This window comes from Aspergillus fijiensis, assembly GCF_003184825.1.
Source record: "Aspergillus fijiensis CBS 313.89 unplaced genomic scaffold BO72scaffold_107, whole genome shotgun sequence".
NCBI classification, from domain to species: Eukaryota; Fungi; Ascomycota; class Eurotiomycetes; order Eurotiales; family Aspergillaceae; genus Aspergillus; species Aspergillus fijiensis.
In genome coordinates this window covers 44,997-72,279 of record NW_024469083.1, presented here as the reverse complement: position 1 = coordinate 72,279, position 27,283 = coordinate 44,997, and the positions used below count along the sequence as shown (strand labels likewise).

The 27,283-nt window shown below is 53.5% G+C and overlaps 11 protein-coding genes across 11 annotated transcripts; 6 read left to right on the top strand and 5 right to left on the bottom strand.

Moving 5' to 3' along the window:
- Positions 1 to 1,232: 1,232 nt before the first annotated feature.
- BO72DRAFT_453840 (MFS general substrate transporter) lies at positions 1,233 to 3,180 on the top strand (the record flags this gene model as incomplete). Its single annotated transcript, XM_040946079.1, has 2 exons — positions 1,233 to 1,789; positions 1,839 to 3,180. The coding sequence occupies exons 1-2, from the start codon at positions 1,602 to 1,604 to the stop codon at positions 3,178 to 3,180; spliced, it is 1,530 nt and encodes a 509-aa protein (XP_040795308.1). The 5' UTR covers positions 1,233 to 1,601.
- A 600-nt stretch (positions 3,181 to 3,780) lies between these two features.
- BO72DRAFT_453837 (uncharacterized protein) lies at positions 3,781 to 4,655 on the top strand. The gene is made up of 2 exons (XM_040946078.1): positions 3,781 to 3,992; positions 4,148 to 4,655. Exons 1-2 carry the CDS (start codon positions 3,847 to 3,849, stop codon positions 4,281 to 4,283), a joined length of 282 nt encoding a protein of 93 aa, XP_040795307.1. The 5' UTR covers positions 3,781 to 3,846; the 3' UTR covers positions 4,284 to 4,655.
- A 1,655-nt stretch (positions 4,656 to 6,310) lies between these two features.
- Positions 6,311 to 10,919, top strand: BO72DRAFT_20014 (putative ABC multidrug transporter). The gene is made up of 2 exons (XM_040939594.1): positions 6,311 to 8,251; positions 8,305 to 10,919. Exons 1-2 carry the CDS (start codon positions 6,515 to 6,517, stop codon positions 10,825 to 10,827), a joined length of 4,260 nt encoding a protein of 1,419 aa, XP_040795306.1. The 5' UTR covers positions 6,311 to 6,514; the 3' UTR covers positions 10,828 to 10,919.
- Positions 10,920 to 11,259, bottom strand: BO72DRAFT_20015 (uncharacterized protein). Its single transcript, XM_040939596.1, has one exon. It carries the CDS (start codon positions 11,219 to 11,221, stop codon positions 11,012 to 11,014), a length of 210 nt encoding a protein of 69 aa, XP_040795305.1. The 5' UTR covers positions 11,222 to 11,259; the 3' UTR covers positions 10,920 to 11,011.
- A 189-nt stretch (positions 11,260 to 11,448) lies between these two features.
- On the bottom strand, positions 11,449 to 12,273 carry BO72DRAFT_19867 (uncharacterized protein). Its single transcript, XM_040939578.1, has one exon. It carries the CDS (start codon positions 12,167 to 12,169, stop codon positions 11,516 to 11,518), a length of 654 nt encoding a protein of 217 aa, XP_040795304.1. The 5' UTR covers positions 12,170 to 12,273; the 3' UTR covers positions 11,449 to 11,515.
- On the top strand, positions 12,274 to 13,322 carry BO72DRAFT_19874 (esterase/lipase family protein). Its single transcript, XM_040939579.1, has one exon. It carries the CDS (start codon positions 12,379 to 12,381, stop codon positions 13,231 to 13,233), a length of 855 nt encoding a protein of 284 aa, XP_040795303.1. The 5' UTR covers positions 12,274 to 12,378; the 3' UTR covers positions 13,234 to 13,322.
- Positions 13,323 to 13,340: 18 nt separating this feature from the next.
- Positions 13,341 to 15,395, bottom strand: BO72DRAFT_502081 (putative siderochrome-iron transporter; the record flags this gene model as incomplete). The annotated part of the gene is made up of 6 exons (XM_040949027.1): positions 13,341 to 13,428; positions 13,476 to 13,553; positions 13,602 to 13,618; positions 13,677 to 15,051; positions 15,112 to 15,135; positions 15,190 to 15,395. The coding sequence occupies 6 exons, from the start codon at positions 15,393 to 15,395 to the stop codon at positions 13,341 to 13,343; spliced, it is 1,788 nt and encodes a 595-aa protein (XP_040795302.1).
- Positions 15,396 to 17,321: 1,926 nt separating this feature from the next.
- BO72DRAFT_442385 (putative proteinase) lies at positions 17,322 to 20,232 on the top strand. Its single transcript, XM_040943504.1, has 6 exons — positions 17,322 to 17,948; positions 18,005 to 18,194; positions 18,249 to 19,499; positions 19,550 to 19,625; positions 19,680 to 19,740; positions 19,798 to 20,232. Exons 1-6 carry the CDS (start codon positions 17,739 to 17,741, stop codon positions 20,026 to 20,028), a joined length of 2,019 nt encoding a protein of 672 aa, XP_040795301.1. The 5' UTR covers positions 17,322 to 17,738; the 3' UTR covers positions 20,029 to 20,232.
- Positions 20,233 to 20,486: 254 nt separating this feature from the next.
- BO72DRAFT_417493 (class II aldolase/adducin family protein) lies at positions 20,487 to 21,778 on the top strand. Its single transcript, XM_040942608.1, has 3 exons — positions 20,487 to 20,871; positions 20,930 to 21,237; positions 21,302 to 21,778. The coding sequence occupies exons 1-3, from the start codon at positions 20,643 to 20,645 to the stop codon at positions 21,656 to 21,658; spliced, it is 894 nt and encodes a 297-aa protein (XP_040795300.1). The 5' UTR covers positions 20,487 to 20,642; the 3' UTR covers positions 21,659 to 21,778.
- BO72DRAFT_453830 (U2-type spliceosomal complex subunit CWC24) lies at positions 21,749 to 22,932 on the bottom strand. The gene has a single exon (XM_040946077.1). It carries the CDS (start codon positions 22,859 to 22,861, stop codon positions 21,809 to 21,811), a length of 1,053 nt encoding a protein of 350 aa, XP_040795299.1. The 5' UTR covers positions 22,862 to 22,932; the 3' UTR covers positions 21,749 to 21,808.
- Positions 22,933 to 24,330: 1,398 nt separating this feature from the next.
- On the bottom strand, positions 24,331 to 26,264 carry BO72DRAFT_19850 (DNA/RNA polymerase). Its single transcript, XM_040939575.1, has one exon. The coding sequence runs from the start codon at positions 26,153 to 26,155 to the stop codon at positions 24,575 to 24,577; it is 1,581 nt and encodes a 526-aa protein (XP_040795298.1). The 5' UTR covers positions 26,156 to 26,264; the 3' UTR covers positions 24,331 to 24,574.
- Between the last annotated feature and the right edge of the window lie 1,019 nt (positions 26,265 to 27,283).

Sequence of the window (27,283 nt, the reverse complement as noted above, 5' to 3'; positions counted from 1 at the left end):
TTGCCGCTGAGATTGAAGGAATTCTTGGTGGGTTGGCTTGAAAAGGCTAGCGTGACAAGCCAGGCACCAGGCTGGATGCCTCAGGAACTAGTAACTTTCTGTCCCCTCAGCAGATCAACATCAACTAGATGGTTTGGGACAGTCCAACTGTCGACTTTTGAGTGACACTGACACAGTCCAAGTTCATGAGCCTTGGCCGCTCTTTCCACGTCATAAGTATTTGCATAATGATTTAATTTGATCGCGTACCTCAAGAACACACTTTATTCATCAACCGCAAGACCTGGGATATAAATATATCTTTGCCCGCCTCGAACTCGTGCAGAACTCCGAACCATGCCATGACTTATGAGCTTGTTATACCTACCTAGAATGCATGATCCAGCTCAACAACTACGGTTCATCCTTGTCTTCTCATATTAACAAATTTTGCTGTATCTACTTTAGCCAATGAGTTGCAAATCTCCCACCGAACCAGTGGTGATAACTACGATTAGCGGCCTTCTCCTCTGTCGAGCTCCTACCTGATCACAAAAGTCGGGGTATAGTTGCCGTAAGTGGCGCTTGAACAACCGTGATAAGTCTCTCTTCCGGGATTGGTGCATGCTAGTAATAAGTTCAGTTTGACCGCCGCATTCCCCGACCATATCTGCACAGAAACTAACGAGATTCGACCAACAGGCGTGGGTCTTCGCTTTCGACTTCAACTAGACGGCGACTACGTGTTCAGCCACATGGCTGATTTGTTATATCTGCGCCGATCACTCCAAAGCAGGTCCTTCGCATGTATGGGACCACAAGTGCCTACCATGTCCTGCAAAAATACTACCCGCACATCAATAAATCCTCCGAGCGCATGGGTTGCTGGCCTAAACAGAACCCACAGAAAGAACGCCAGCGTGGTATGCTCAGGGGTCTCGCAGTAGTATCGTGGTACGGTTGCAAAGGTGGTTGTCATCTACACAATGAGGGCCGCCAAGCAAGTGAGATGGCTCACTTCTGCTGCATCTGCCGCAGCTACCATCGGTCAAACATCGGAGCATCTTCTGCAAAGCAAGGTCGGAGATGATGCGAACCGAGGCCTCAACAGGGTTGCATGATCGCCTGATGTAGGCAGGATGCGACGATCCAGAGTCACCTTAGCGTGTGCAGCCTGCTCTCAGTGGACGAGGCGATTTTGGCTAAATGGTGGCTTCCCAAGTTTCACCATCATCACGCATGATGGAAAAGACAGGTTATTCCGTGTGCCAAGCAGAGCCTACAAATGGGGATGGGCAGAATAGGGAGGACGCTGTCGGACAGTCTCCGACAGCAAGTACCAAGTGGGGGGGGGGCAAACCCCGTTACCCCAGACAATCCCCCGCAATGAGGAATGAAAGCTTCCCCGCCTCTACTTGGACTAGGCGGGCTTTAAACTCAAACACACCAACCCCCACTCCGTTCTCCCCCCCACACTTTCTACGCTGTGATCATGCTGCTTGCCTCTTCATGAGGGCAATATATAGCTGGCTGGAATCCGATTTCAAGTCGAGCATCTGACAAACTTTCTCTCAACCCATTTCCCCTTGTTCATCGTACAGTGGCCATCGTTTCCCTCAATCATGGCCGAAAAATACATGACCGACCATGAAGCCATGGGCGAAAAGATTGACGTCTCTCACGAGGAGGTCGTCCAGATGGCCCAGTTGACAGAGGGGGAGAAGGTCTTAGAGAAAAAGCTCCGACGACGCATTGACAGCCTGATTATGCCCCTGGTTATCCTCGTCTATCTCATGAACTACATCGATCGGTATGTCAATTGCAGTTTTCATTGTACGAGACCAAGCTAACAGCAGCAGCAACAACTACGCCGCAGCCAAGCTCCAAGGCCTCGAGCAAGACCTCTCCCTCAATGACTCCCAGTACCAGGTCGGCCTGTCGATCCTCTTTGTGGCATACATCCTCATGCAGGTTCCTTCCAACCTGCTCCTCAACTATATGGGCCGCCCATCGATCTATCTGGGCTTTTTCACCACGGCGTGGGGGCTTGTTTCCGCCTTGACCAGCCAAGTGACAAGTTACGGCGGGATCGTCGCCTGCCGCTTTATCCTGGGGTTGGTCGAGGCCCCCTTCTTCGCGGGGATTTTGTTCTACCTGTCCAAATGGTACACAAAGAACGAACTGGCATTCCGGATGAGCATCTTCTACTCGGGCTCGCTGGTCAGTGGCGCCTTCGGCAACCTCATCGCCGCGGGCATCCTCGAGGGCCTTGAGGGCCATCGCGGCCTGGCCGCCTGGCAATGGCTCTACATCATCGAAGGCAGCATCACCGTTGCCATCGGCCTCGCCATCTGCCTCGTCCTGCCGGACTTCCCCGAGACCTGGAAGCTGCTATCCCCAGAGATGAAACACGTTGCGAACCGCCGGCTGGCCATAGAAGCCGCGGAGGCCGACATCGACGAAGGCGGCGGCATGTCGCAACTGAAGGGCCTCAAGCTCGCCTTCACCGACATCAAGACCTACGTCCTCGCCGTCGCCTACATGTGCATTACGGCCGGCGCCGGGTTCCAGTACTACTTCCCCACCTTGGCCGAGACCCTGGGGTACAACAAGATCATCTCGCTGCTGCTGGTCGCGCCCCCTTACATCTTCATGGTCTTCTACAGTCTCTTCCACTCCTACCTGTCCGACCGCTTCGGCAGCCGCTTCTGGTTCTTCATGTACCCGATCCCCGTCACCATGGTCGGGTTCATCATCTTCATGACGACCGAGAGCTTCGGCCCCCGCTACTTCTCCATGTTCTTGATGAACTTTGTCTTCGCGCAGAACGGCACCCTGTACTCGTGGATCGCGAACGCCATCCCCCGTCCGCCGGCCAAGCGCGCTGCCGCGTACGCGTTCATCAACTCGATCGGCAACTCCGCCAGCATCTGGACGGCCTTCACGTATCGCCAGCAGGACGCGCCGTACTACCGGTTGGCGATGGGGGTGTGCGTGGGGATGCAGGCGCTGGGCGGGATTATGGCGGTGTTCATGTACTTCCATCTGCGGTTCTTGAATAAGCGGCTGGCGCGGCTGGAGGATGAGGATGCGGTGTTGACGGACCAGGATCTGGACCGGTTGCAGCGGACGGCCGAGGTGGAGGGGATCGACGTTGCGGCCGCCAGGAGGCTGCAGAAGGGCTTCCGTTATGTGATATGATAGAGTAGTGGATTTCGCTTCGCCCAATCTTATTCTGTGTTTGGAATCCAAACCCTTTTCTTTTGATCTTCGTTGGGCTCATGGTTCTCAGAAAGGCGACCGGGAGTGACGTTGACCTGCCCGTAGAATCGTTCGCATCTGTGGCGCCCAACATCCGGCATTACCGGTATTTAGATGCATCTCGAACACAACCCAACCACAGAACCATCTTGACCACAAAAACAAATCCATCGCCCCCATGTGATGACCTCATTCACGTGGCCAACCCACCGATCCAGCGTATCTCCCAGCGTCGTTCGCCATACCTGAGCATTGGGCGAGGTGCAAGGTCCGTGGTCGTCTTCCCTTAATGTGGATGTGCCGCAAGACCAGATGTTGGGAGGCAGACGATCAGGGCGATAACTGGCGGTGGCGATAAACACGGAGAAGTCTCATCCGCGGTGTAGAAATCTCCAGATTCGCTGCTGAGGCATCCCCGGGGTCGCCACTCTGGCCGCATTTGGCCCGGGCAGACGGTCACATGACTGCACGGGCATTCGAGGGTTGTAGTATATAACTCAGCGTTTCTCAAGGGGTATGCTGTCATCACATAGCAATCAATGTATGCTTGTAACGAATAGAGCAGTTTAACATCCGAGGTTTCTCGATAATCGTGCCGGTATGCAAATGTCAAGACAACTCGTCGTCACATCGCGTCGCCTGCTTCGTACCACACGCGGACCATCGTCTCTGGTGCGGACGTTCTCCATCGCAGTCCCCGCCCGCAAGGAAGGCCAAATGCAAACCTCGAAGCCTCGTGGGTTCTTGGCCGAGTACGTTCAGTACCCGATATTTGTCTCCGCGCCCCCGGATACACTCTCGTTGCGGAAGGAGGGGGGGAGTCTGGAGTGCCCCGGATGACGTCATTCCAAGTGACTCCAATTCATGTGTTCGGGCAAAGCTAACCGCTGCACCCCCGACCACTTAGCCGGGATACTGCTCGCCGTGACCCAGTCCGTGCAGACGAGGAAATACCAGCACATAATACAGCGACGAAATCCCAGCTGCAAGATCAAATACAGCAAAATCGGCAACAACTCGACCGCCTCGAGAGGCAGCTGTAAGTTCCCTGGACAGGTGCGGACCAGGCCTGGAACTGACCAGCCGTGCTAATAAACCCCCCTCAGCCAAGAGTTTAAGCAGGAGGAGGGCGGACGGAGAAGTTTGATGTAAGACTGAAAGCGCGGGTTTGGTTCCTAGTTGCATTGTTGTTCTTCATCCGCTTTGAATGCGGGCACGGAGTCGAGAATGGGGAGTATGTCGGAAAGTAAAGCTAAGACATTGCGTTGCTTCTCGTGACTTGTTTGATTTGTCCATCGAATTTTCAAGGGCTGTTGGCGACACGAGGTCAAGTAAAAGAGCGCAGAACGCCCGAGCCTTCCAGCGATATCTCCGAAAGGTGCTCACGTAGCGGGTTCCTCAACTACTCGGGATCTGTATACATGCTAGACGCACATGTAGAACGGTAAATTAGTTGTGGACTTATTAGCTCATCAATGAAGAGATGTCGGTTGATCACAAGGATGATAGCACTGTCTCACGTTCAAACCTAGCATAACATGATCGCTGGCGTATTCGATCTGACACCTCAACCCATCAGACGAGTCCATCTGACTGAGTGTAGCACCGGCCTGCATCATCGCAACAGGGTCCACAGATTGCGACAGATTGTGCCCTCAGGAACTTTCAGAGTCCTTCCTTATCTGATAAGAATCGCCCAGTCACCTCCTTCCGGCCCGCAAGCCATTCGAAGAGTCGATCAGTGATCCATTGCCGGCGTCGCTCAGCTGCTTACGGATTGCCGTGGGTTTATCGATACCTCGACCCTGAGAGAGCTGCAGTGGAGGGGAAAAGAGCCCCAAAGTGGAGTCGCAAGAGCTCCCACAAGTGGCCAAGCGTAGTGAGACAGGGCCGTGAGTGGAAGTGAGAAGGCTAGAACTCGCTAGAACTCTAAGCCCGCTGGTGCCTGAGTGGTGCCAGACCGAAAGTGGAGAGCTGGGTCGGCATCGGCTTTTACGGGCCTCCGAGTACGAGAAGATGATAAATCCGACGGTGTTGTGAGTCAGAAATGGTTAACTCCGTGAATTCTGCAGTCTGATCTGATGTGTTTTTTTCAAGAGTGATTGGCACGGGGAGACGGGGTTGCAAGCGATCGAGAGATCAAAAATGACTCGTTAGATGGATGGGCACTTTTCTCGTGTAGAAAGAGGCCATGCGTTGTGTCGGTGTAGGACAAAGGCTGCATCGGAGCCCAACAATGCATGGCCATCTCTTGCGACTTGTATTGTGATTATAGACCTGATAGATCGTCACATTACCAAGACGCGCATCATCGTCCTCCAGAATATGTCAAGTCGAATATATCGAAGCCACCAGAGCACTGAGCTCTTGCTATATCGCTGGGCCGTTCAGCCTCTAGATTCGAAGGCTAGATCGATGATCCCGTGGTGACGAGATGTTGAAACACGCGGAAGAATATGGATTTGATTGGCTACTCCGTGAATGGAGGATATTAACATTAAACTCTTTCTGGGAGGGCTTGCGCAGCGCAAACTTTGTTGGTCCCTGGGGCGGATGATTGTTTCCAGCTGGTTCGGAGGCTGCAGAGCAAATATCCGCTGAGTCAGGCGGCTCGTCTCCAGCTCGGACGGGGATCATGCAGCTTATCCGCTTTGTCAGCGGAGATGGCCCGACAAAGGCATCCGGGTTAACGTGTCAGAATTTTTCACGTGGCTCGAATTTCCATCTTCCATCATCCACGGAACTCCACTTCTCTCCTACACAGTACAGTACGGAGTACACACGCAGCGCCATCTCGACCGTCTTGGCTTCGGTCGGGCTGGTTGTTCTTTGCTCACCTTTCCCGATGCTTAGCGATCAATACTGAAACATGTGTCAACATCCACGGAGACTCGGACCTCCGTGCATCCTTGTTTCGAGCCTCCCAAGCTTCCAATATTGACAGCTACCTAAGCCATGAATTCACTGAGCCGTTGGCGATTGGCAATGGGTGGGGGCCCCTCTGACTAAGCGGATATTCGCAGCGAGGCAGAATAGCCGGGTGGACCCCAAAATCTTCCTTCGGAAGCTCGCCCAGGCCCCGATATCCACCGGCCCAGTATCAGACTCAAGGCTCAAAGCCCCCCCCGACCCACTGCCGCCTCTCTCAGTCTGTTGATACTTACCGAGTATATAGGAGCTCTTCGCCCCTCATGGCGCCTAGATCTTCCCTCTTCAGACCCTTTCCATCGGGTGACAACGAGACTTCCATCATTGCTGTCTCGCCCTTCTCACCATGGAGGAAAAGGAAACCTACACGGCATCCCGTGGGATGCTTGAGAGTAGGGACGACACTGATAGTACAGCTACCGTCCTGAACGATGACCCCACCATGCCTACTCGCGACCCCAACATTAGCCGCGCCGATAACTGGTCCTTGATGCCCCAAGTCAAGCAACAGCACGAACGTGATATGCAATCCGGGCTCAGGCCTCGTCAACTCGGTGTCACTTGGAAGGACTTGACCGTCGAAGTCGTCAGTGCCGAAGCCGCCGTTAACGAGAATTTCCTATCGCAGTTCAACATTCCCCAACATATCAAGGAGTCTCGCAACAAGCCGCCTCTCCGCCAGATTCTCCAAAAGAGTCATGGGTGCGTCAAGCCCGGTGAGATGCTTCTGGTTCTGGGCCGCCCTGGTTCCGGCTGCACCACCCTTCTCAAGATGCTCGCCAATCGCCGCCTCGGTTACAACTCGATAGAGGGTGAAGTCCGATACGGCTCACTGACTGCCAAGGAGGCTGGAAATTACCGTGGTCAGATCGTCATCAACACGGAGGAAGAAGTCTTCTTCCCGACCCTGACGGTTGGCCAAACGATGGACTTTGCGACCCGTCTCAAGGTGCCCTTTACCTTGCCGAATGGAGTTGAGTCGGCAGAGGCCTATCGCCAAGAGGCCAAGGAATTCCTGCTGAAATCCATGGGCATCACCCACACAAACGACACTAAGGTTGGCAACGAATACGTTCGAGGTGTTTCCGGTGGTGAACGCAAGCGTGTTTCCATCATCGAATGTCTTGCTACTCGCGGTTCGGTGTTTTGCTGGGATAACAGCACCCGTGGTCTGGACGCCAGTACCGCCCTCGAGTGGACCAAGGCCATTCGCGCTATGACAGACGTGCTTGGTCTCTCTACCATCGTCACTCTCTACCAGGCTGGAAATGGTATCTATGACCTTTTCGACAAAGTACTTGTTCTTGACGAGGGTAAAGAAATTTACTACGGTCCTATGGAACAAGCGCGCCCATTCATGGAGGATCTTGGCTTCGTTTGTCGCGAAGGTTCGAACGTGGCTGATTACTTGACTGGTATCACCGTTCCTACCGAACGTAAGATCCGACCCGGCTATGAAAACCGCTTCCCTCGCAATGCCGAGATGGTTCTTGCCGAGTACGAGAAGTCGCCAATCTATGCTCAGATGAATACTGAGTACAACTACCCCGACACCGATATCGCACGCGAGCGTACCGAGGACTTCAAGATCTCCGTCGCCCAGGAGAAGAGCAAGAAGCTACCCAAGTCTAGCCCTTTGACAGTTGATTTTGTTACTCAAGTCAAGACTTGTATCGCGCGGCAGTATCAGATTCTGTGGGGTGATAAGGCCACCTTTATCATTAAACAGGTCTCTACCTTGATTCAAGCCCTTGTTGCTGGATCATTATTCTATAATGCTCCTAACAACTCTGGTGGTCTCTTCGTCAAGTCAGGTGCCCTATTCTTCTCGCTCCTCTACAACAGTCTGCTTGCTATGGCAGAAGTCACCGACTCCTTCAACGGTCGCCCTGTTTTGGTGAAGCACAAAGGCTTCGCATACTTCCACCCGGCTGCATTTTGCATCGCTCAAATCACAGCCGATATTCCTGTTCTTTTGTTCCAGATCTCAGTCTTCTCTCTCGTTGTGTACTTTATGGTCGGCCTCACCATGTCGGCTGGTGCATTCTTCACATATTGGATCCTGGTTTTCGCTGCCACCATGGTACGTTATCCTGCCCCTAAAAGAGGTCCCGGTCGCTAACTAACAATGATCAGACGATGACTGCATTATTCCGTGCTTGTGGAGCCGTCTTCAGTACTTTCGATGGTGCTTCTAAGGTCTCCGGCTTCCTTATCTCAGCGTTGATTATGTACACCGGTTACATGATCAAAAAGCCCCAGATGCACCCTTGGTTTGGCTGGATCTACTGGATCAATCCTCTGGCTTACGGATTTGACGCACTCCTCTCAAACGAATTTCATGGCAAGGTCATTCCATGTGTAGGCACCAACTTGGTCCCCAGTGGCGCTGGCTACGATGGCAGTGGTCATCAGTCTTGCGCGGGTGTTGGTGGTGCCGTGCCTGGGCAGACCTATGTTACCGGTGATGCGTATCTCGCGTCTATGTCGTACAGCCACAGCCACGTATGGCGAAACTTCGGTATTCTCTGGGCTTGGTGGGCTCTGTTCGCAGTGGCCACCATCGTCGCCACCACCAAATGGAAGGCCCCCGGTGAGAGTGGTGCTTCTCTCCTGATTCCTCGAGAAAGGCTCCATGATCATCACCAAGTCACACGCAACGACGAGGAAGCACAGGCCATGGAGAAGGGCAAAGCACCCAGCGACGAAGGGTCTCAAAGCGAAGAGGATATCGACAAGCAACTGGTGCGAAACACCTCGGTGTTCACCTGGAAGGATTTGAAGTACACTGTCCAGACACCATCTGGTGACCGGGTTCTGCTCGATAACGTTTACGGCTGGGTCAAGCCCGGCATGCTGGGTGCTCTTATGGGTTCCTCTGGTGCTGGTAAGACTACACTTCTTGATGTGTTGGCTCAACGTAAAACCGAGGGTACCATCCAGGGTTCAATTATGGTCGATGGACGCCCGTTGCCTGTATCTTTCCAACGCTCTGCCGGTTACTGTGAACAACTTGATGTCCATGAACCATTTGCCACTGTTCGTGAGGCATTGGAGTTCTCAGCTTTGCTCCGTCAGCCCCGTGAGGTGCCGCCCGAGGAGAAGCTGAGATACGTTACTACTATTATTGAACTTCTTGAGCTCCACGATATTGCCGATACATTGATCGGCCGTGTCGGTGCTGGTTTAAGTGTGGAACAACGCAAGCGTGTCACCATTGGTGTCGAACTTGTCTCAAAGCCTAGTATTCTGATTTTCCTTGACGAACCTACTTCTGGTTTGGATGGTCAGTCAGCTTACAATACTGTTCGTTTCCTGCGGAAGCTTGCCGACGTCGGCCAGGCTGTTTTGGTGACTATTCACCAGCCCTCTGCCCAATTGTTCGCCGAATTCGATACACTATTGCTTTTGGCAAAGGGTGGAAAGATGGTCTACTTTGGTGATATTGGTGAAAACGGTCAGACTGTCAAGAGCTATTTCGCTCGCTATGGTGCCCCATGCCCGCCTGAAACCAACCCCGCTGAGCATATGATTGACGTCGTGTCGGGAGCCTTGTCTCAGGGTCGCGATTGGAACCAGGTCTGGCGAGAATCCCCTGAACACTCAAAGGCCGTCTCCGAGCTTGATGCTATCGTTAGCGATGCCGCCTCGAAACCTCCGGGTACCGTTGATGATGGCCACGAATTTGCTATGCCTCTTTGGAAGCAAATCTTGATTGTCACCAAGCGGTCTTGTGTTGCTGTCTACCGTAATACGGATTATGTCAACAACAAGCTTGCACTCCACGTTGGTTCGGCTTTGTTCAATGGTTTCTCGTTCTGGATGATCAACGATCACGTTGGGGCCGTACAGCTCCGACTGTTCACGATCTTTAACTTCATCTTCGTTGCTCCCGGTGTTATCAACCAACTGCAGCCTCTGTTCCTCGAACGCCGTGATATATACGACGCAAGAGAGAAGAAGTCCAAGATGTATTCATGGATTGCATTTGTGACGGGTTTGATTATTTCTGAAATCCCGTATCTCTGTATTTGTGCAGTGTTGTACTTCGTCTGCTGGTACTACACTGTGGGCTTCCCCTCTGATTCCAACAAGTCCGGGGCTGTTTTCTTTGTGATGTTGATGTACGAGTTTGTCTACACCGGTATCGGGCAGTTCATTTCTGCCTATGCCCCGAACGCCATCTTTGCTTCGTTGATCAACCCTCTTATCATCGGTACTCTCGCATCTTTCTGTGGTGTGTTGGTGCCGTACGCGCAAATCCAGGAATTCTGGCGCTACTGGATCTACTGGATGAATCCCTTCAACTATTTGATGGGCAGTCTGTTGGTGTTCACAACGTGGGACGCCCCTGTCAATTGCAAGGAATCCGAATTCGCGCTGTTCGACCCTCCGAACGGCACAACCTGCAAGGAATATCTCGCCGATTTTATGCAGGGTATGGGCGCCCGCATGAACCTGGTTGATCCCGACGCCACGTCCGGCTGCCGGGTGTGCGAGTACACCAAGGGCAGCGACTATCTTGTCACCATCAACCTCAAGCACTATTACTACGGCTGGCGCGATGCCGCTATCGTGGCGCTGTTCGCCATCAGTTCGTATGCTTTGGTGTATGCTCTGATGAAGCTGCGGACCAAGGCCTCCAAGACGGCCGAGTAAACTGCCTCTGTCGCGTCGCTTTGTAAAATGGCCCACATCGTCATTTCTCCCCTCTTCACTTCCTTTTCTTCATTCACTGATAGCGGCTGCTAGGCAGTCCTGGTCGTCAGTCTCACCCTTTTTTTTTTCTCTCTTTCTGGCTGCATCTACACATACATATTCCCCCAGATAGACTCGTGTTGCATCATTGCCGGAGCGTTTTATTATTTCCCTTCGTTGTATCCACCACAGCGATCCGCGCATCCTGTGCACTACATGGTACATAATTTATTAGACTTGTCATATACATCTTGCTACAGTCCAGTCCTTCTACGGTGATTAACGTGAGTAATAGCTTGAACATTGACAGTAAAGCCAGTAGGAGTACATCGAAGCTCCTCACTTTAAAAAGCATCCACACCGCGAGAGCCACCACCAGCCTTCTCTCGAGAAAGAGAACGCAATCGGGAGCCGTCCACCAGACAGTACGGGATAGACACCGGTCAGATCCTCTCGCACGGGACTATAAATAGCGAGGTAGGGAACAAGAAAAGTGGAGACCAGCTGAAAGGGTAGGACAGGTGGAATCCTGCGAAATCCGTCTGACACCCCGGCGACCAACGCGGGAGAGCCTTGCTGGACAGTAGATCGAGCTGAAGGAGGCGACAGAAACAGCTTGCCCGAAAGCATACACCAAGACCCTGAAGCCTTAAGCTTCGCTGTCAAGCACCAAAAAAAAAAAAAAGCCCGGATGCCTACCAAAACTATGATTCCGAATGAGCATATGCCTCTTTCCCGCGGTTGGCTGGACCCAGCAAAATCTTCCCCCCCCACGAGGCAGTGTCCACAATCGACGTGTCTTGGCAGGTACCGAGCATCCCAACCAACACATGACAGAATTTTCCAGGGTTGTTTTTGCTATCTCTAAGAGGGTATGGGTATGAGTACATACAATATGCTCGGCGATCCGAATGCACAAAAGCAGAGAATAAGGAACTACCAAAAATCGACAGATAAACCCCTTCACCGCGATGCCCACATATAGCTTCCAGCCAGCCACCAACAAAGCCAAGTCCACAAAGGACAATGGACATTCAACAATCACTCTCAGCTGAAAAGATTTTCTGGGATAGTGGACCCGCCGATGTGATCGAGATTCGATAGTTCGCAATCCCCGTCCCGCGCCAAACCCCAATCCGGGCAACGCAAATGAATATCCGCCTCCACTTTTTTCAATATTTAATCTAAATCGGCCCTGACGATCACCTCCCCCCCTCACACTTCCAAGGAAAAATAAGGTCGTGTTTCTGCACGATGTGGGCGGAAGGAATGGATACATCGGCGTCGTGCCTGGGATTGGCATTTCCGAGGGGTGATCGCTGGGTCATCTAGTGTCAGCTGGGGGATGTTGGGTAGACAGATAAAGGAGCGTAGGTCCTCTTGTTCCCTTGACTAGGGCTTTTTTGTGTCTTTTGGTTGGTGTGGGTTTCTCAACTTAAAATCTCGAACAGAAACCGTTCGCTGCTGTTATTCTCTATTACACACAAGAAAGAAACAAGAACACAAGGGACAATGCACATCCCCACCCTCCTAGCCACGGCTGCCGCCAGCTTCGCAGCAACCGCCCTGGGCAGCAGCAGCAGCAGCAGCAGCATCAACGACTTCAGCTGCCGCAGCACCACGCACCCGAACCCGGTGGTCCTGCTGCACGGGCTGGGCGCGACCTTCTACGAGGACCTGAACTACCTGCAGGGCTGGCTGCAGGCGCAGGGGTACTGCACCTTCGCGCAGACCTACGGCGCGTACGCGGGGTTCCCCTTCCTGGGCGGGCTGCGGAGCATCAACGAGTCCGCGGGCGAGATCGCCGCCTACATCCGCGAGGTGCACGCGCAGACGGGCGCCGCCAAGATCGACCTGGTCGGCCACTCCGAGGGTGCCTTCCAGTCGCTGTACGTGCCCAAGTTCGAACCCGGGGTTGCCGACTTGCTGGACAAGGTGGTGGCCATCGCGCCGCCGACGCGCGGCACCACCTTCATCGGCCTGTATAACCTGGCGTATCTGTTCGGGAATGTCTCCCGCGAGGCCGTCGGCGAGGTGCTCGATACGCTGGGCTGTCCCGCGTGCGATGAGCTGGGCCCCGATGGCGCGGCCGTCGAGCGGTTGAACGATGGGGCCCCGATTGTGCAGAACGGGAATAGCTTGACGGTGATTGCGTCTAAGCTCGATGAGATGGTCACGCCGACGAGTACCTCGTTTGTGCACGAGGACGGCGTGCGGAACGAGTGGGTGCAAGATACCTGTCCGCTGGATCCGGTGGGGCATATCGGCGAGGCTTATGATTTGAATGTGTGGAACTTGGTGAAGAATGCGTTGGATGACACGCCGGATCGGAAATTCGTGTGTCTTCTGGGGTCTCCTGGGAAATAGAGTATGGATTGACGAAAAGCAAAGGTTGGATTGGTACAGTCTAGCGGGAATATGTGGCAGTGTATATAATGTATAATTGAAGCACAATCATGGTATACCATTCGAGGTTAAGCATTCTGCGTCTTCTCCTCATCCAAAGATGACGAGTCGGATGAGGTTGAGCTCCCTTTCCCCTGCATCAAATTGTGTCCGTCCCTGAGACAACATTAGCCGCGGTCACGGACCTGAGTGGGTGGACGTACCCAAGCTTCTTGTCTGGGAGCACAAGCGATAAGATTACGACTGGAGCAGAGAATGCCAGGGCCGCGATCGTTATAAGCCTGCCATAGTTAGTGCACATCATGCATGAAGTCAATAAGAGAACAAACCCCATGACGTCAGAATACTGCGCAAGGTTAGCAAGAAGTGTTCGGCGTCTAATAGTAGGCATAGGCAGCACTCACAGCTCGATTGATTGCCACCCGCTCAGGGGATCCCCAAGTCGGCAATGTGCCCGTGATCGAATTGTACAGCTTTTCCACCTCGGCTTGGTTTACATCAGGCCCAAGGTGCAACCGTAGCTGGCGGCGTAATTCTCCCGAGTAGATCCCACCTGCGATGGAAGATCCGACCCCGTTGCCGAGGTAGGCAGCCAGCATGACCAGAGACGTGACCTGGGCCATCTCGGCATGAGAAACGGCGATTTGAGCGGCCACTACAGCCACTGTCTCGATGATGCCACTGCCGATGCCCTGGACGAGCTGCACGATAACAAGCTCTGCAACCGAGCTTTGGTTCGTGCGTAGGCGAACCATCACCCCATATCCGACCATGCGAATCACCGCACCTGCCACGCCGATCCACTTATAGGAGCGCAAGCGATACATGACCAGGCCGGTCGCCATGCCTACCAAAGCTTGCATGACCCCATTGACATAGTACAGGAATTGCGCATCCCGCGCATTGAAATTGTGGGAGACCATTGACCAGACGAACAAGTAGGTATGTGTAGCACCGAAGCTGATGTTGTCGACTGCAACCAGAACCACTGGGATGAGAACGGATAGATTCCAGATGTAGTGGACTGGGACGACAGGATGCCGGGCGACATATTTCTCATATGGGTAGAGGCACGCCAGGATGATCGCGCCCACGGCAATGAGAGCATCCACCCAAGGCGTCTTCCACCTGTCTGCAACGGTAGCAGCCAATGTAATGGGGATCAAGATCAGAGAGAAGCCCCCACTGAGTAAGATCAAGCCGCCCAGGTCGATGCGCGAGCAGAACTCATAGATGCTCAGTTGCTCGGTCAAAACCAGTCCAGCCTTCTTAGCCCGCCACTGAAAGATAAGAAGGGTGGTAATGATGAAGCTAGCACCAAAGGGCATCAGGATGGCAAACATCCCGATTCCCCATCTCCAGCCGATTCCATTGACGACGCTGTCTACTATGAAAGCAGAGACCCACGGGGTGATCAAAAAGGGGACATAAAGAATGTTGTACGCGAAGCCTCTCCATCGCATCGAAGAGAGATCCGACACAATGGTGGCGTTGAGAAAAGAAGTCCCAGCTTGACCAACAGAGTAGAGGACATAGCCGCCAGCGTAGGTATCGAAGGATTGAGAAGAAGCACAAAGGATATAGGACAAAATGTAACACGAGACAGCGAAGATGTATGCCTCTCCACGACCAAGGACATCGGATATCTTCGCGATTGGCGGTTTCGTGACGGCGGAGATAATGCTGGCCGCTGTGTTGAGGGTGGCGAGCTTTGACAGCGCATCAAAGTCCGATGTTGCAAAGTTGCGATAAGTTCCGACGGTCGCGTTGTCCAATTCACTACGGAGTTAGGATAAGATGATGAGCAAACATTTCCCAATGGTGATACATAAGACTTACTAGATGACCATCATCATCGCCAACCTGTTGCCGTCAGCATAAACCTAATCTCTTCACTCCATAGAAGGTATCACATACCCCGCATAAAGCAGATACCTGCCCTTCCTTCCACCCACAGCTTCTGCAGCCTGGATCTTGGCAGCCCCAGTGCTATCCTGCGTGGCTGGGGTGGATTCCACTACCGTGATATCGATATCATCCGTCTTCCAATCCAAGTGTGATGGGGAACCCTGGATCTCCCCGTGGTTTTCAGGGGATCGAAAATACCGGCGCCAACGGGCCATTGTAATGACAGGCTTTATTCGCGGAATCCGCGACCCAAAAATACCATCCGTGAGAAGCGTTCAATCGGGGTCCGAGGAATGGCGGTGGCTCCGGAATGCTGCCCAGCAAGTGCTATGGTTCTGGTCCGTTTGTTCCTAGCCGTCAACCACACATTAGCCAGATCGAGAAGAGTTTTGTGTGAATCGGAAGCTGGTCGACAATAGCAGTAGGAAATGCTGTGCCCGCTACCTGCAGAAGAAAAGCGAAGAGAAAGGAGGATGAATCACCGGATTAGCCGAAGACATCAGCTAATGAATGTGACAGAAGCCCGGTGGGGGAGTCATTGCCAGCAAGGGAGTTGGAGCGGCGTCTCTCCGACCGCGCAGATCCTGGTGAAGATCGACAAGTATGGGATCATGCTGCAAACATCAGCACGTTATCAGATCATTGCCAATTGGAGCCGGATAGCTCGGAGGAACTCTCCATGATGAGGTGGACGATTGAATCCATGTCCATGATTACTGATGGATTACTGATAAGGCAGCCGTTTCGGGCAGTGCGTGCGGGGCAAGCCTTGGATTCACTGCGGAGTATCCGTAGTTGTTACAGAGTAGACAATTTGTCAACTGCATCTACATGATTGAGTGAATGATTGCAACTCCTATCAAGCTTCCTCATCATATTTCAGTTGCTATTCATGGGATCTGCAAGGTGTCCAGGCAGTCAATGTCGACGAGTCTCAATGCTATTACCCAATGAAGAAAGAGGTGGATGAATGTCACCACGTGATCTGGCGCGGGGTCGCGACGCGTTTGCACACAATGCCAGCGCAAGTCTTCTTCCTCCCTGTCTTCTCTAAGCAGTGTTGGGCTATACGGCGATTCTAACATCTTCTGGGCATTGATTCAACTTGCTTAGAGCCACTTTCCTTTGTGGTACGCGACACGTTCTACTCACCATAGTCACCGGCCTGAGTCACGCATCCGAGACCGACGAGGCGATGGAGTTGAAGTTCTACGACTTTGAGTCAACACGAAGAGGGTGAGGAGAGTGGATGCATGCTCTGCTTTGAACTGGTCAATTGACAGAAAGACAAGAGTGGTTAGCTCGCCCTCGTCTGAAGGATCGCCTCCGACATCAGCCCGAATCGCCTGCAGAGCCAGCCCTCCGTTAGCGACTATCATGATCCGACCTGTGATGGCTTGAAATGATGAAAACGTGTCTTTCGGTGGCCACAAGATATTGCAATTCAACAAGCCTAGATATCAGTCGATGGACGTGTCCCCCTCATTTTCGAGACCCCTTCGTCATCGAGCTACCTTGGCAAACGTGCCACGGCGCAGACCGCACGAAGTTCCTCGCCTTCTTTTCATCATAGGAAACACACTGCTGCAGGTGGAGCGACTACTCTTGCTTCAAAACACGAAAGTTTTACGAGGCCGCGAGACATGTCCTGACAGATGTTGCCAATAAATGGGGGGCTCACCTCGACTCAACCTGCGGGAGTTGACATGGCCTCGCTCTCGCACATTCTCGCTATGAAACATCACCAGTAGATAGATCGTTCGCAACACAGGTGAGGGACATCATGGAGCGCTGCAGACAAGGCACCAATCTGTGCGAGACTTTTCCAGACATATGTCGGCGATGGAGCATGAGCCTGTGGCTGTGCCTGATGGAGCTCATTTGGCCTTCGCCAAGAGGGCGATAAAAGTGGAGGTGACCTTGAATGGAGTCAGAACTCATATAACACATCACCGCAAGGGACAGTAATGCGCAGAGTGTAGCAAACCTAGCCAAGAACGTCTAGTAGCGTGACAGCGCACATACATACATCGGATGAATCCCCTAATGTGACCCACCCTCCGGGTGGTTATCGGACAGATAAAGCCGGTCGACCCATTTAACTATTGATTGGCGGGAAGCGCAAATCGACGGCGCAGAGTGGTGGCCTACCTCGATACCAGTACCTAGTAGTATGCACCATCACAAACTGAATGTGAGGGAGCAACCAGCGAATGACTGAGGGGAACTGGCATCCACTTGAGCTGCAATCGACAATAGCGGCCTATGCTCGAGACCCATTTCAACCCAAATCTGACAGCTGATCTCTCCTATTTCTAGCCTCGATTGGAAATCTCTCGCTCTCCATTTGTGGGCCCGCTTTAAAACCTGCAGATGATAGATAGTGGCTTGCTTCGACCCTTAACAGGAAACCGGATGAAGTTTGCACCTCAGCCAGCAGCCTCTCAGCCAACGACCATGTCTACTGCGCATTTATCTAGCGGGACCCTCCTGGCCCGCAAGACATATTCAATAGTGAGGTCGTGGTTGTCTTCAGGTCTTCCAGGCTAGGGCGACCGATGGAACGTCTCAAGACTGCCGGCATCGCAACCCCTCCGGACCAGCGGCTTCTGCCAACGAGGACCAATGTAATTGCACGGTTGCGCATAGCCAACTCTCTATGGGTGGTACTAGTGTGCCTCGCTGGGTATGCATGGTGGATGCCACCTGTGTCGACGCGCAGCAACACATCCATAGAGCCTTCACAATCAGACTTTACGTGGAGTAAGGTACGTGGTTGTGTACATACAAGCTGGTAAGAATCTGACGTTGACCAAAAGTTTAGATCACCCCATCCGCATCGCTGCAGTATCACGATTGCTTCGATGGGTTCCAGTGCGCCCGTGTGGAGGTGCCCATGGATTACCATCGCTCGGATGGTCTCGGCCAGCGCTTTGCGATTGCCATCACTCGACTTCCGGCAAAGGTGCCAGTGACAGACCCACGCTACGGCGGTGCAGTCCTGGTCAACCCGGGTATGCCCTTTTCTCTACTATCCTCGACATAGGGTCTAATCATGGCGAATGCAGGGGGCCCTGGAGGTTCTGGAGTCGCCGAGGTGCTCATTGACGGGAGAAATCTGCAAGCCACTATGGATGCAGAGGCAGATCCCCGTATTGAGCCGCTTGGAGACAGCGTTCGCGATAAATACTACGATGTCATCGGATTTGATCCTCGCGGGGTGAACAATACGACCCCGGGCTTCAGTTGCTTTCCAAACATATTCGCACAAAGGAATTGGGAGTTGCAGGTGGCGGCCGAAGGCATGCTGGGAAGCGCAGACGGCGCGTTTCGTCGCAACTGGGAGCGCTCGGTCGCTCTCAATATGGGATGCTCGATCAACTTGTCCACCCCGTTTGAGGATGGAGAGGAGGCCCTGGGAGAACACATGAACACGCTTCCGGTCGCTCGGGACATGCTGGAGATCATTGAGCGGCATGGAGAGTGGCGTGAGAAACAAGGTGTAGAAGCACAGCGACGGCAGGATCGAATCGACGGCCACGACCAGGACCAGGCAATCGTGGCTCGGACAAAGTGGAAGCGAGGTCGAGAAAAATTGTTGTATTGGGGCCGATCCTACGGGACTGTCTTGGGCGCGACATTCGCCGCACTTTTCCCCGATCGCGTAGAACGTGCTGTGCTGGATGCGGTGGTCGACGCAGACAAATACTATTTTGATGATGGCCTCAGTGCCATTGAGGATGCTGATGCTATCTTCGATCGGTTTGCGCAGTACTGCCACACAGTCGGACCAGAACAATGTCCATTCTATACCTCAGGTGGAGCACCAGCCATCAAGCAAGCGTATCTTGACCTGGAGGATGCATTGTATAATGCGTCACTGCCCGTCATAGCATCTCCTACTCGAGGTCCGGAACTTGTGACTTGGAGCGACCTGAAAAACATCCTGCGCCTGGCCATGTACCAGCCCATACAGGGCTTTCCTCCTCTTGCCCAGTTCGCAAGTGAATTGGCCCGAGGAGATGGGTCGGCGGTGGCGGATATGAAGAGCAGCGCTCGCTCTCCATCGTGTCCTTCTGATCAATGTGTTCAAGCCGGGCCATGGTCGGCAGTCTGCCAGGTGCCGGGTCAGAACGAGGCATATGCCAGCTCGGCGGTGCTGTGTACGGATGCAGTCTACCTGCAGAATGCGGATCAAGATGATTTCCATCGATACTGGAAGGCCCTGAAAGAGGATAGTTCCATGATTGCAGATTACTGGGCTAGTCTGCGCATGGGATGCGTGGGGTGGAATATTTCACCCAAATGGCAACTCAAAGGTACGTCCTCTTGTTGCGTGCACTTTTCACATGGGTCTAATGTCGCATAGCACCCGTAGGAGGCAATACGTCCCATCCATTGCTTTTTGTAAACAACATTCTAGACCCGGTGACACCTTTGCGCAGGTGAGCCCCCCCCCCCCCCCTTGCCTCGTCGCGACTCCTACTAAAGGTGCATAGTGCTCAGAAAATGTCGCAGAAGTTTCCTGGCTCTGTAGTCCTGCAGCAGGACTCGGAAGGAGTAAGTGCGAATCGCAATTCACACATGCAGACGGTGCGTAGAGACTGACAAGCGTAGCATTCTACTTTAGCCGCCCCCTCAATGTGTGTCGACCAGGCAATTCGAAAGTATTTCCAAACGGGGGAGCTGCCACTGACTGATACGGTCTGCGAGGCCGACCTGAAGCCATTGATTGGCATCCCTACAGTCGAACAGGGGATCAGAAGCAGGAGCCGGAGCGATCAGAAACCGTATGAGATGCTCAAAGCAAAGTCGCGCGGTTTACCGTGGACGCGATTGCCATTATAGCGGATGTGATTGGGAACCGCCGGTGTGGGCCTCGTGCTCCCTTATCATGGATTATGGATTTGATCTCCACCTTCCTATCTCGCAGTGTCAAGGTCTGTTGTATATATCGAAGATAACAGCAATGTCGCACATCTCTAGTTGATATGCCCTTGTGATTACATCCGATTACACCGCCTCCCATGAGGAGTTCTATATCGAATCAGCTTCCCATCTTAGTTTCACAGATACTGCCTCGTTCTAGAGAAATCCGCCAACATTCGCCACGTCAGACCTCAAAGTAGATGATAAGGGAGGATTGATCAACAATGGCCTCGCCCCAAGCGTCCAGTGGAGACGATTCTCCGCACTCGACCCAAGAATGCGACGCGGAGTAGCCTCGGTCGCAGGGCAGGATCGGTTATGCTACCCCGCCTAAGGCGGCAGCAGCACACCATAGGTAGTCAATCCAAAGGCGTGCATGAGGTGTCAATGCATGAGCATATAAACTAGGGTGGCGATCTAACCTACAATTACCAACCTCTGACCCTTCATTGCACAGCGACCACGCAAGCAGTCCACATCCCTTTTTTCATCCACCATCTCAGAGTACAGTACATACACAGTACACCCTCACCATGGCACCTCCCAGCTCAACCGAGACATCGACCACCCACACGTCCCAAGTCACCCTTCAGACCCGCCAGTCCTCCCAAGAGGATGGTATGGAGGCGGCGACAGTGAGGAACCAGACCTCCCAATACCCCAAGCCCCCTGTCTTCGAAGATAAGTACGAGGAGCGAGAGTACCTCAAGGGCCGACTAGCCGCTGCATTCCGCATCTTCGGGAAGAATGGATACGATGAGGGTAATCTTTTGTTGCCTATTCACTTCTACCTCCTCCATCAAGACTGATCTCCTGGCAGGCGTGGCCGGCCACATCACTCTCCGCGACCCTGTCGACCCCACCACCTTCTGGGTGAACCCGTTCGGCGTCGCCTTCTCGCAGATCAAAGCCTCCGACCTCATCCAGGTCAGCCATGAAGGCAAGATCCTCGACGGGGGGCCGGTCCGCCTCCTCAACGCTGCAGCCTTCATGATCCACTCCGCGATCCATGCCGCCCGGCCCGACGTCCTGTGCGCTGCGCACAGCCACAGCATCTACGGGCGATCGTTCTGCGCCCTCGGTCGGCCATTGGACATCATCACGCAGGACTCGTGCGCGTTCTACAACGTATAGAACCCTTGCAACCCGCAGTGTGTCGCAGAAAGTCAAGCTAATCTGGGGGACGATACAGGATCACGTCGTCTACAAGCAATTCAACGGGGTCGTGCTGTCGGAGGACGAGGGACACAACATCGCCAAGGCGCTGGGGAACAAGAAGGCGGCGCTGCTGCAGAACCACGGCCTGTTGACCGTGGGTACGAGCATCGAGGCGACGGTCTTCTGGTTCGTCAGTCTGGAGAAGTGCTGCCATGCGCAGCTGTTGGCCGACGCGGCGGCGGCGGGGCGCGGCGGGGCGACGATCAAGATCGATGATGCCGACGCAGCGTTCACATACAAGACCGTGGGGAGGCCCGGGTCGGGGTATTTCAGTGCGAAGCCGCTGTTCGATGTGATCCATGAGGAGACCGGGGGGAGTTACTTGCTGTAGACCTGGTAGTATACTGTTTGATGTTCATAATTGCGGCTACGTCGGTGGCACACGATACACGGAGATGAATGATTTGGCCCTCAAGGCATTCAATCATATTCAGACGATATCATAATCTCTATACATATATGCATATCATATACTCATCCCCTACTCATCCTCCTCATCCTCACTCAGCACCTCCCCGTTCTCCTCCGCCTCCCTCCTCCGCTGCGCCTGCTTCTCGGCCTTCCGCTCCAACAACCGCCTCAACTTCTTCGACGAATTGAACACCCCATTCGTCGCCGCCCCGCACGCCGCGCAACTCGGATCCTTCCGATACCGCTTCAACGCGCACGCCTCGCAGAAGTAATGCCCACACTTTGTCACTATCGGCTCGCGATACGGGCCCTGACAGATGATGCACGCAAACGGGATCTCCTCCAACTCGGCATCCTCGTCGTCCATGTCTTTGTCCGCAGCTCCGCTTCCTCCTCCTCCTCCGCGCGCCCGATCCGACACCACCGTGCCAACCACCTTCTTCCCCTTCGTGACATTCTCCCACTCCTTGTCCAACTCCCACCCCGCCTTGTAATCCGACCGGTCGTGCAGGAACTTGCAGTTGTCGCCGAACCCACACCACCCCGTCAGCTTGTAGTCCTTGCACACGTCCGGCGCGTAGTCCGTGAACGTGGTCATGCGCACGTTGGTGGGGGCGCGGACGGGCCCCACGGCCTTTTTCGGAGGCGCGTCCGGGTTGCGTCGGATGAAGGTTTGTTGGGTTTGGTGCGCGAGGCCTTTGTAGGTTCCGTCGGGTTCTTGGGGGAGGGAGGGTTGGGGGTGCCGGGTTTTGCCGAGCAGGTTGGCTGCGCTGGTGGTCTCGGTTTCGTCGTACCAGTTGGATTGTTTGGTTGCGTCGTTGGTGTCGGGGAGGAGCGGCGGGGCGGTGGCTGTGGGTGTGGTGACGGGGTCGTTGGGGGTTGTGGTGCTGCGCGCGGCGGAAGAGGCGCTCACGACGCCGGCGTTCTTCTTGCGCCGCTTGACGTTGGTGGTTTCGTCGGAGGAGAATTCGGAGGAGGAGGCGTCGGAGGCCGAGCGCGGCGTCGCGGCGCGTTTCTTGCGAAGGTTCGTTTGGGCTTTGGCGCCGCGTTTCTTGAAGAGTGGTGCTGGTGGCGCTGCGGCTGCAGCTGCAACTGCGGCGCTTGGGTCTTGTGTGTCTGTCATTTTGTGTGTGGGTTCTGGGTGAGGATTGGGAGGTGTGGGTGACGATGCAGTGGAGGCGCAGTGGAGAGGAGTTTCTTATCCGGGGTGAGAGATCCAGGCGGTGGCGCGGCACGTAATGATAGCGAGCTCTCGATGGATGACTCAGGCAGCAATTCTGCTCTTATCGCTAAGCAATCCGGTAGATCTGGAAAGTTCGAGTGGCGAGGTCACCACCCTGACCACTCTCTCAATTTGCTTGTACCTCAGTTCATCTGTTGGTGTTGTGCATAGGTTATCTCATATTCGACAGTTACTCTCTTGTACTATATCTCTCTCTACAAATCTCTTCCTCTAATCCAGCAAATCCCTGCCTAATGTTCTGTTCGATGGCTACAGGCAACCGGAATCGAATAGAAATATACAGAGCCAACGGTGGTGAGCTTTGGGAAATAAGGGAAGTAAGATCAACCAAGCACTATTGACTCGATGCTTGTTACTCGGTGATTATATTCTGACCAGGGCAACGTAGAGAGGATGATGGTAGTCGAGTGTCTCATTTATGCTCAAATTCAACAGAAAGAATGAGTCCATCCTTCACATAAGTCTTCTACCGGCTAGAGGTTGTGGGGCTGTCTTACGTATATCTGTCTCTACAACAATACCCTACTCTCGGGTAGACTATTCTGAATCACATAGAAGTCGAGAAATCAATCGTTCAGGTACAACCTCAATTTACGAGGTATTTGAAGGGACATAGCACGATGAGTTCGCTTGGTAAACAGAGATTTTTCCATCTGTTGATGGCATTTCCTTCAAGACAGAGAAATTCCTGAGAGGAAGGTTGCCTCTTTTAAATCTGTTTCGAACCTCGTGGTGGGTTACCTCTTTCTGCCGAAAACCGACAGCTGCTTTTATCGGCTTGGTGTGTTTGAGGACCGTACCCTGGCAGGCTTTGCGGAAGCTCTGGTCTTCCGCCGGCTAAAAGTTAGGGGCTTACTAGTAGTAGGGCTGAGAAGGATCTGGGAGATGCTGGAGCTTACTGTAAGTTGAAAATTGCAGTTTTGCTCAAAATGATGCCTATAAAGAAGGCCAATCGAGCCATCCAGAAGATGGATGCCGACAAGGCCCGGTACCGCTTTGTGCTTGCCAATGAAAAGCACGGGGAAAGTGGTCAAGACGAGGTTGCTAGTCTCGACTCTCAGACTCGAAGTACAGCACGTGAATAATTCCTGGCTTTCATCGCCCATTGCTCGGACGTTGTTGACGGGTAGAATAGATAGGTCATGTTATATCGGATCAGACACTCTGGAAATATTCTCGCCATGATTGATGACCCTACCTAGTTCATAATGTAATCGGTTGATTGGTTCTTGGCACGAGGAAGCTAGGGAATTTCCCGACATATCTTGAAAGGCATAAATTTGAAAGGTTGCTCGCGACAGAGATTTTGCGGCTTTTCCCATTCCCATCTCAAGAGACCCCGTCGTAGTAAGGGCTTCCAACCTCGGCATCCTTTCATGAAGATGAGCGGTTGGACCCTTTCCTTCTTAGCCTGAAACAGAGCGAGCGCTTTGTTATAGTCTGCTTTAGGATGGGAATAAGAAGCGGTGCTGCTGATTTCACATGCTTGAGCACGAATTTATTGATACTGGATTCGACACATCAACGAACTGGGTGTTCATGGCTGGTGGCGCATCAGAGCCGGGCTACAGATGTTGTCTGGACTGCCTGTGTTTATCCATTTTGCGATAACTGCACGGCCAGATGCCAGTCCAAATGCTCTAGAGCTCCAGACGCACCAATGGATCGATTGCAATGGGGACAATGGTAGCTACCTGCCTGCGAGTGACGGTCATCCTCCACTGACTCGACCTGCTTGGCGACGTCTGATCGCCTGAAATACGATAAAATGGTGCGTTTGCGCAGTGGCTTGATCTGAAACCCCGAGAGTCGTAGTGACAGACCCTGACAAGGCCATAGTTTGGGATCCTTGGTAAAATTCGTCAACAGGGGGTCCGCAGCGGTCATCAGTGAAGTCTCCGAAATCGGCATCGCCGGGGAAATCGCCACCTGTCGTGAGAGCCCCGGACCGAATCGGCCATTCATGTGGTGACACAACGTGAGGGTCGTCGGGCGCAGTTCATACCCCTCGGCCTCGAGTTCGTGAATCCTTCCGAGCAGGTCGACAAGAAAGATGCGGAGCCAGTGACTCGCTCGATCGGCCGGGAGCCTCGGAACAAAGGTCTTGGCCGATAACATTGATTTTGTATGCGTGCGAGATACCACCTCGCTCTCATCGACGCCGCGGATGACATTGTAGACCCATATGCCGGCCTCCGAGCCTAAGATAGACTGCAACTGCGACCGGCTCAGTGACAGCAGGGCAGAGACCTGATCCGTCTGGAATGCCCGCACCAGGTGACGGCCGAGGTCTCGTCCGAGGCCACGAATGTTCTTGACTGGGCATGAAGAGAAGAAACTCGACACGGCTTCGGGCAGCACCACCGATTGACCATTGGGCTTGTTCCGGCCGGCGGCGAGCTTTGCCAGCATTTTGTTCGACGCGATGCCCGCTGAACTGGTATATTTCAGCTGCCGCAGTATGTCTTGCCTCACCTGATTGACAATCCGTGAACCCATGTTGAGCGCAATCTCGTCCCAGTCCCGGGCTGATTCTTCATCACCAGGTTGCCCTGCTCGACTTCCTAAGAGATGCGCGCCATGCCACTCCAGTCCTTTCTTCAACTGGGGGAGCGGGAGATGCGCATCTAAATCGGGACTAGGCGAAACCTGTAGCTCGGGATGCTGAGCCACAAGCTCTTGATACACGAGAGGAGAAAGATCAAGGAAGATCTCGTCAATACTTGCCCGTTCGATTGGGAGCGGAGACGTGGTAAGCGATTCGCGGACCAGTGTCATGGTCCGGCGGGCCTCCAGTCGATACGGATCCAGTGCAGCCTTGTCTGTCTTCATTCTCTGCAGCACGTCTGGCCAATAGCCCCAGGTGGAGGATCCTTCCCGCCAAGTGGCAACATGTTGTAATACTATGTCCGGACATCTGGCCTTGACCTCATCCACGGACATGCCGCGAGTCAGGCCATACTGCCGCGCCGGATAGTTGAGGGCAATGATCGCATTCCACTGTTGCACGGCCAGCGGAACTGTGGGCGGAAGGCCGAGGCGGACGCTCTCACATTGGGCATAGAAGGCATCGTAATCAATTAGGGCAATGACGCGCAGCGGGCTTTTGGGTGAGGCTTGTTGTAACAGTCGGAGATGGCGATAGGTGAAACGAGACTGTCTAGATTGGACCATACTGTACGGGCCAGGCGCTCAAACATCCGGTTGGGCACTTGGGTGTTTCTTGTGGTCTGCAGCCATATAAATTAGTGATCGAAGCGGTGTACAGTCAGGTTGCGGTGGCAAGTGGCGTCACTCGAGTGAGGGTCTCTCTCGCCCTCTAGCTTTCTCCAAGAGCCGCACGATTCCGACTTGGCGCGGCAAGCGCGACCCGCTGCAACCAGCAAGGCGATCCATCGATCGATCGATCGACCAATTGATTCGAATTAATGGTTCCAATCACTACTAGGTAGGGAGAAATTCTAGGTCACTGGTATGTGTACACGAGCACGTCAGAGGTGCCACTGCTGCCTACCAGGCAGTGACAGGGTCCGCTTCGAACACAGAAGCACAGAAGCATAGAAGCACATATAAAGCAACCAGCAGTTCGCCCAGACAGGTATGTCCGGCCGGCCCCAATTCGTGTGGACCAACTGAGAGAATATCATGGCCCCTGTTCTGCGTCGAAAGGCCCAACGAGCCGCAAGAAGCAAGATGAGCCGAAGAAATCCGGCGTTGGTCTCGTCAACAAAGTCACCGGACACATCCTCCCAAACCCTTTCCAAGCCCCAGAAGCGAACATCTCAGAGAAGTGGTGCGAGCGCGCCCATCGAGTTCTTACCAAGCTGCACGGGCCCCGCGATTCCCTCTCTAGGGATGCAATGAATGCCGATGGCATTAATTGCCCCAGCGAGTTTTCTGACGTTTTGCACGGTCTGATCTACGGGGTTCTTTGCCAAGCTATCAACGAGCAGAACGCCATTCGTCAAATTCAGAGCCTGAACAGAACCTGAGGATCCAAGGGTTTCTCGTGACACCCATCTCATAAGTCTGGAGTAGTTGTTGAGTCCGAGAGTCATGGGAGGTGTGCAGCGCTGCTGCTCTAGGCCCTAGATTGTCGACTGAGGCTGCGAATCGTTATCTGCACTCCAGAAGTGAATTAATGAACATCCCGCTTGTTCTCACTTCTAGAACGAAAGGCTCGCGGTATTATGTCTGCCCAGCTCCATCTGAATGATATTGTCTCAGTGGTTTGAGGGTCACGAAGTCCACACTTTGAATCCTACCGAGTTGCAGCATGTAGTTGAATAACCCGCAGATTTG

Coding starts and splice junctions, on each gene's coding strand:
- BO72DRAFT_417493 (XM_040942608.1), top strand. CDS start 20,643: ATGGCACCTCCCAGCTCAACCGAGACATCGACCACCCACACGTCCCAA. Junction 20,872..20,929: donor GAAGAATGGATACGATGAGG/GTAATCTTTTGT, acceptor ATCTCCTGGCAG/GCGTGGCCGGCCACATCACT. Junction 21,238..21,301: donor ACTCGTGCGCGTTCTACAAC/GTATAGAACCCT, acceptor GGGACGATACAG/GATCACGTCGTCTACAAGCA.
- BO72DRAFT_442385 (XM_040943504.1), top strand. CDS start 17,739: ATGGAACGTCTCAAGACTGCCGGCATCGCAACCCCTCCGGACCAGCGG. Junction 17,949..18,004: donor CAGACTTTACGTGGAGTAAG/GTACGTGGTTGT, acceptor CCAAAAGTTTAG/ATCACCCCATCCGCATCGCT. Junction 18,195..18,248: donor TGCAGTCCTGGTCAACCCGG/GTATGCCCTTTT, acceptor TGGCGAATGCAG/GGGGCCCTGGAGGTTCTGGA.
- BO72DRAFT_20015 (XM_040939596.1), bottom strand. CDS start 11,221: ATGCTTTTTAAAGTGAGGAGCTTCGATGTACTCCTACTGGCTTTACTG.
- BO72DRAFT_453830 (XM_040946077.1), bottom strand. CDS start 22,861: ATGACAGACACACAAGACCCAAGCGCCGCAGTTGCAGCTGCAGCCGCA.
- BO72DRAFT_19867 (XM_040939578.1), bottom strand. CDS start 12,169: ATGCCAATCCCAGGCACGACGCCGATGTATCCATTCCTTCCGCCCACA.
- BO72DRAFT_19874 (XM_040939579.1), top strand. CDS start 12,379: ATGCACATCCCCACCCTCCTAGCCACGGCTGCCGCCAGCTTCGCAGCA.
- BO72DRAFT_19850 (XM_040939575.1), bottom strand. CDS start 26,155: ATGGTCCAATCTAGACAGTCTCGTTTCACCTATCGCCATCTCCGACTG.
- BO72DRAFT_453837 (XM_040946078.1), top strand. CDS start 3,847: ATGTCAAGACAACTCGTCGTCACATCGCGTCGCCTGCTTCGTACCACA. Junction 3,993..4,147: donor CCTCGTGGGTTCTTGGCCGA/GTACGTTCAGTA, acceptor CCGACCACTTAG/CCGGGATACTGCTCGCCGTG.
- BO72DRAFT_20014 (XM_040939594.1), top strand. CDS start 6,515: ATGGAGGAAAAGGAAACCTACACGGCATCCCGTGGGATGCTTGAGAGT. Junction 8,252..8,304: donor TGGTTTTCGCTGCCACCATG/GTACGTTATCCT, acceptor AACAATGATCAG/ACGATGACTGCATTATTCCG.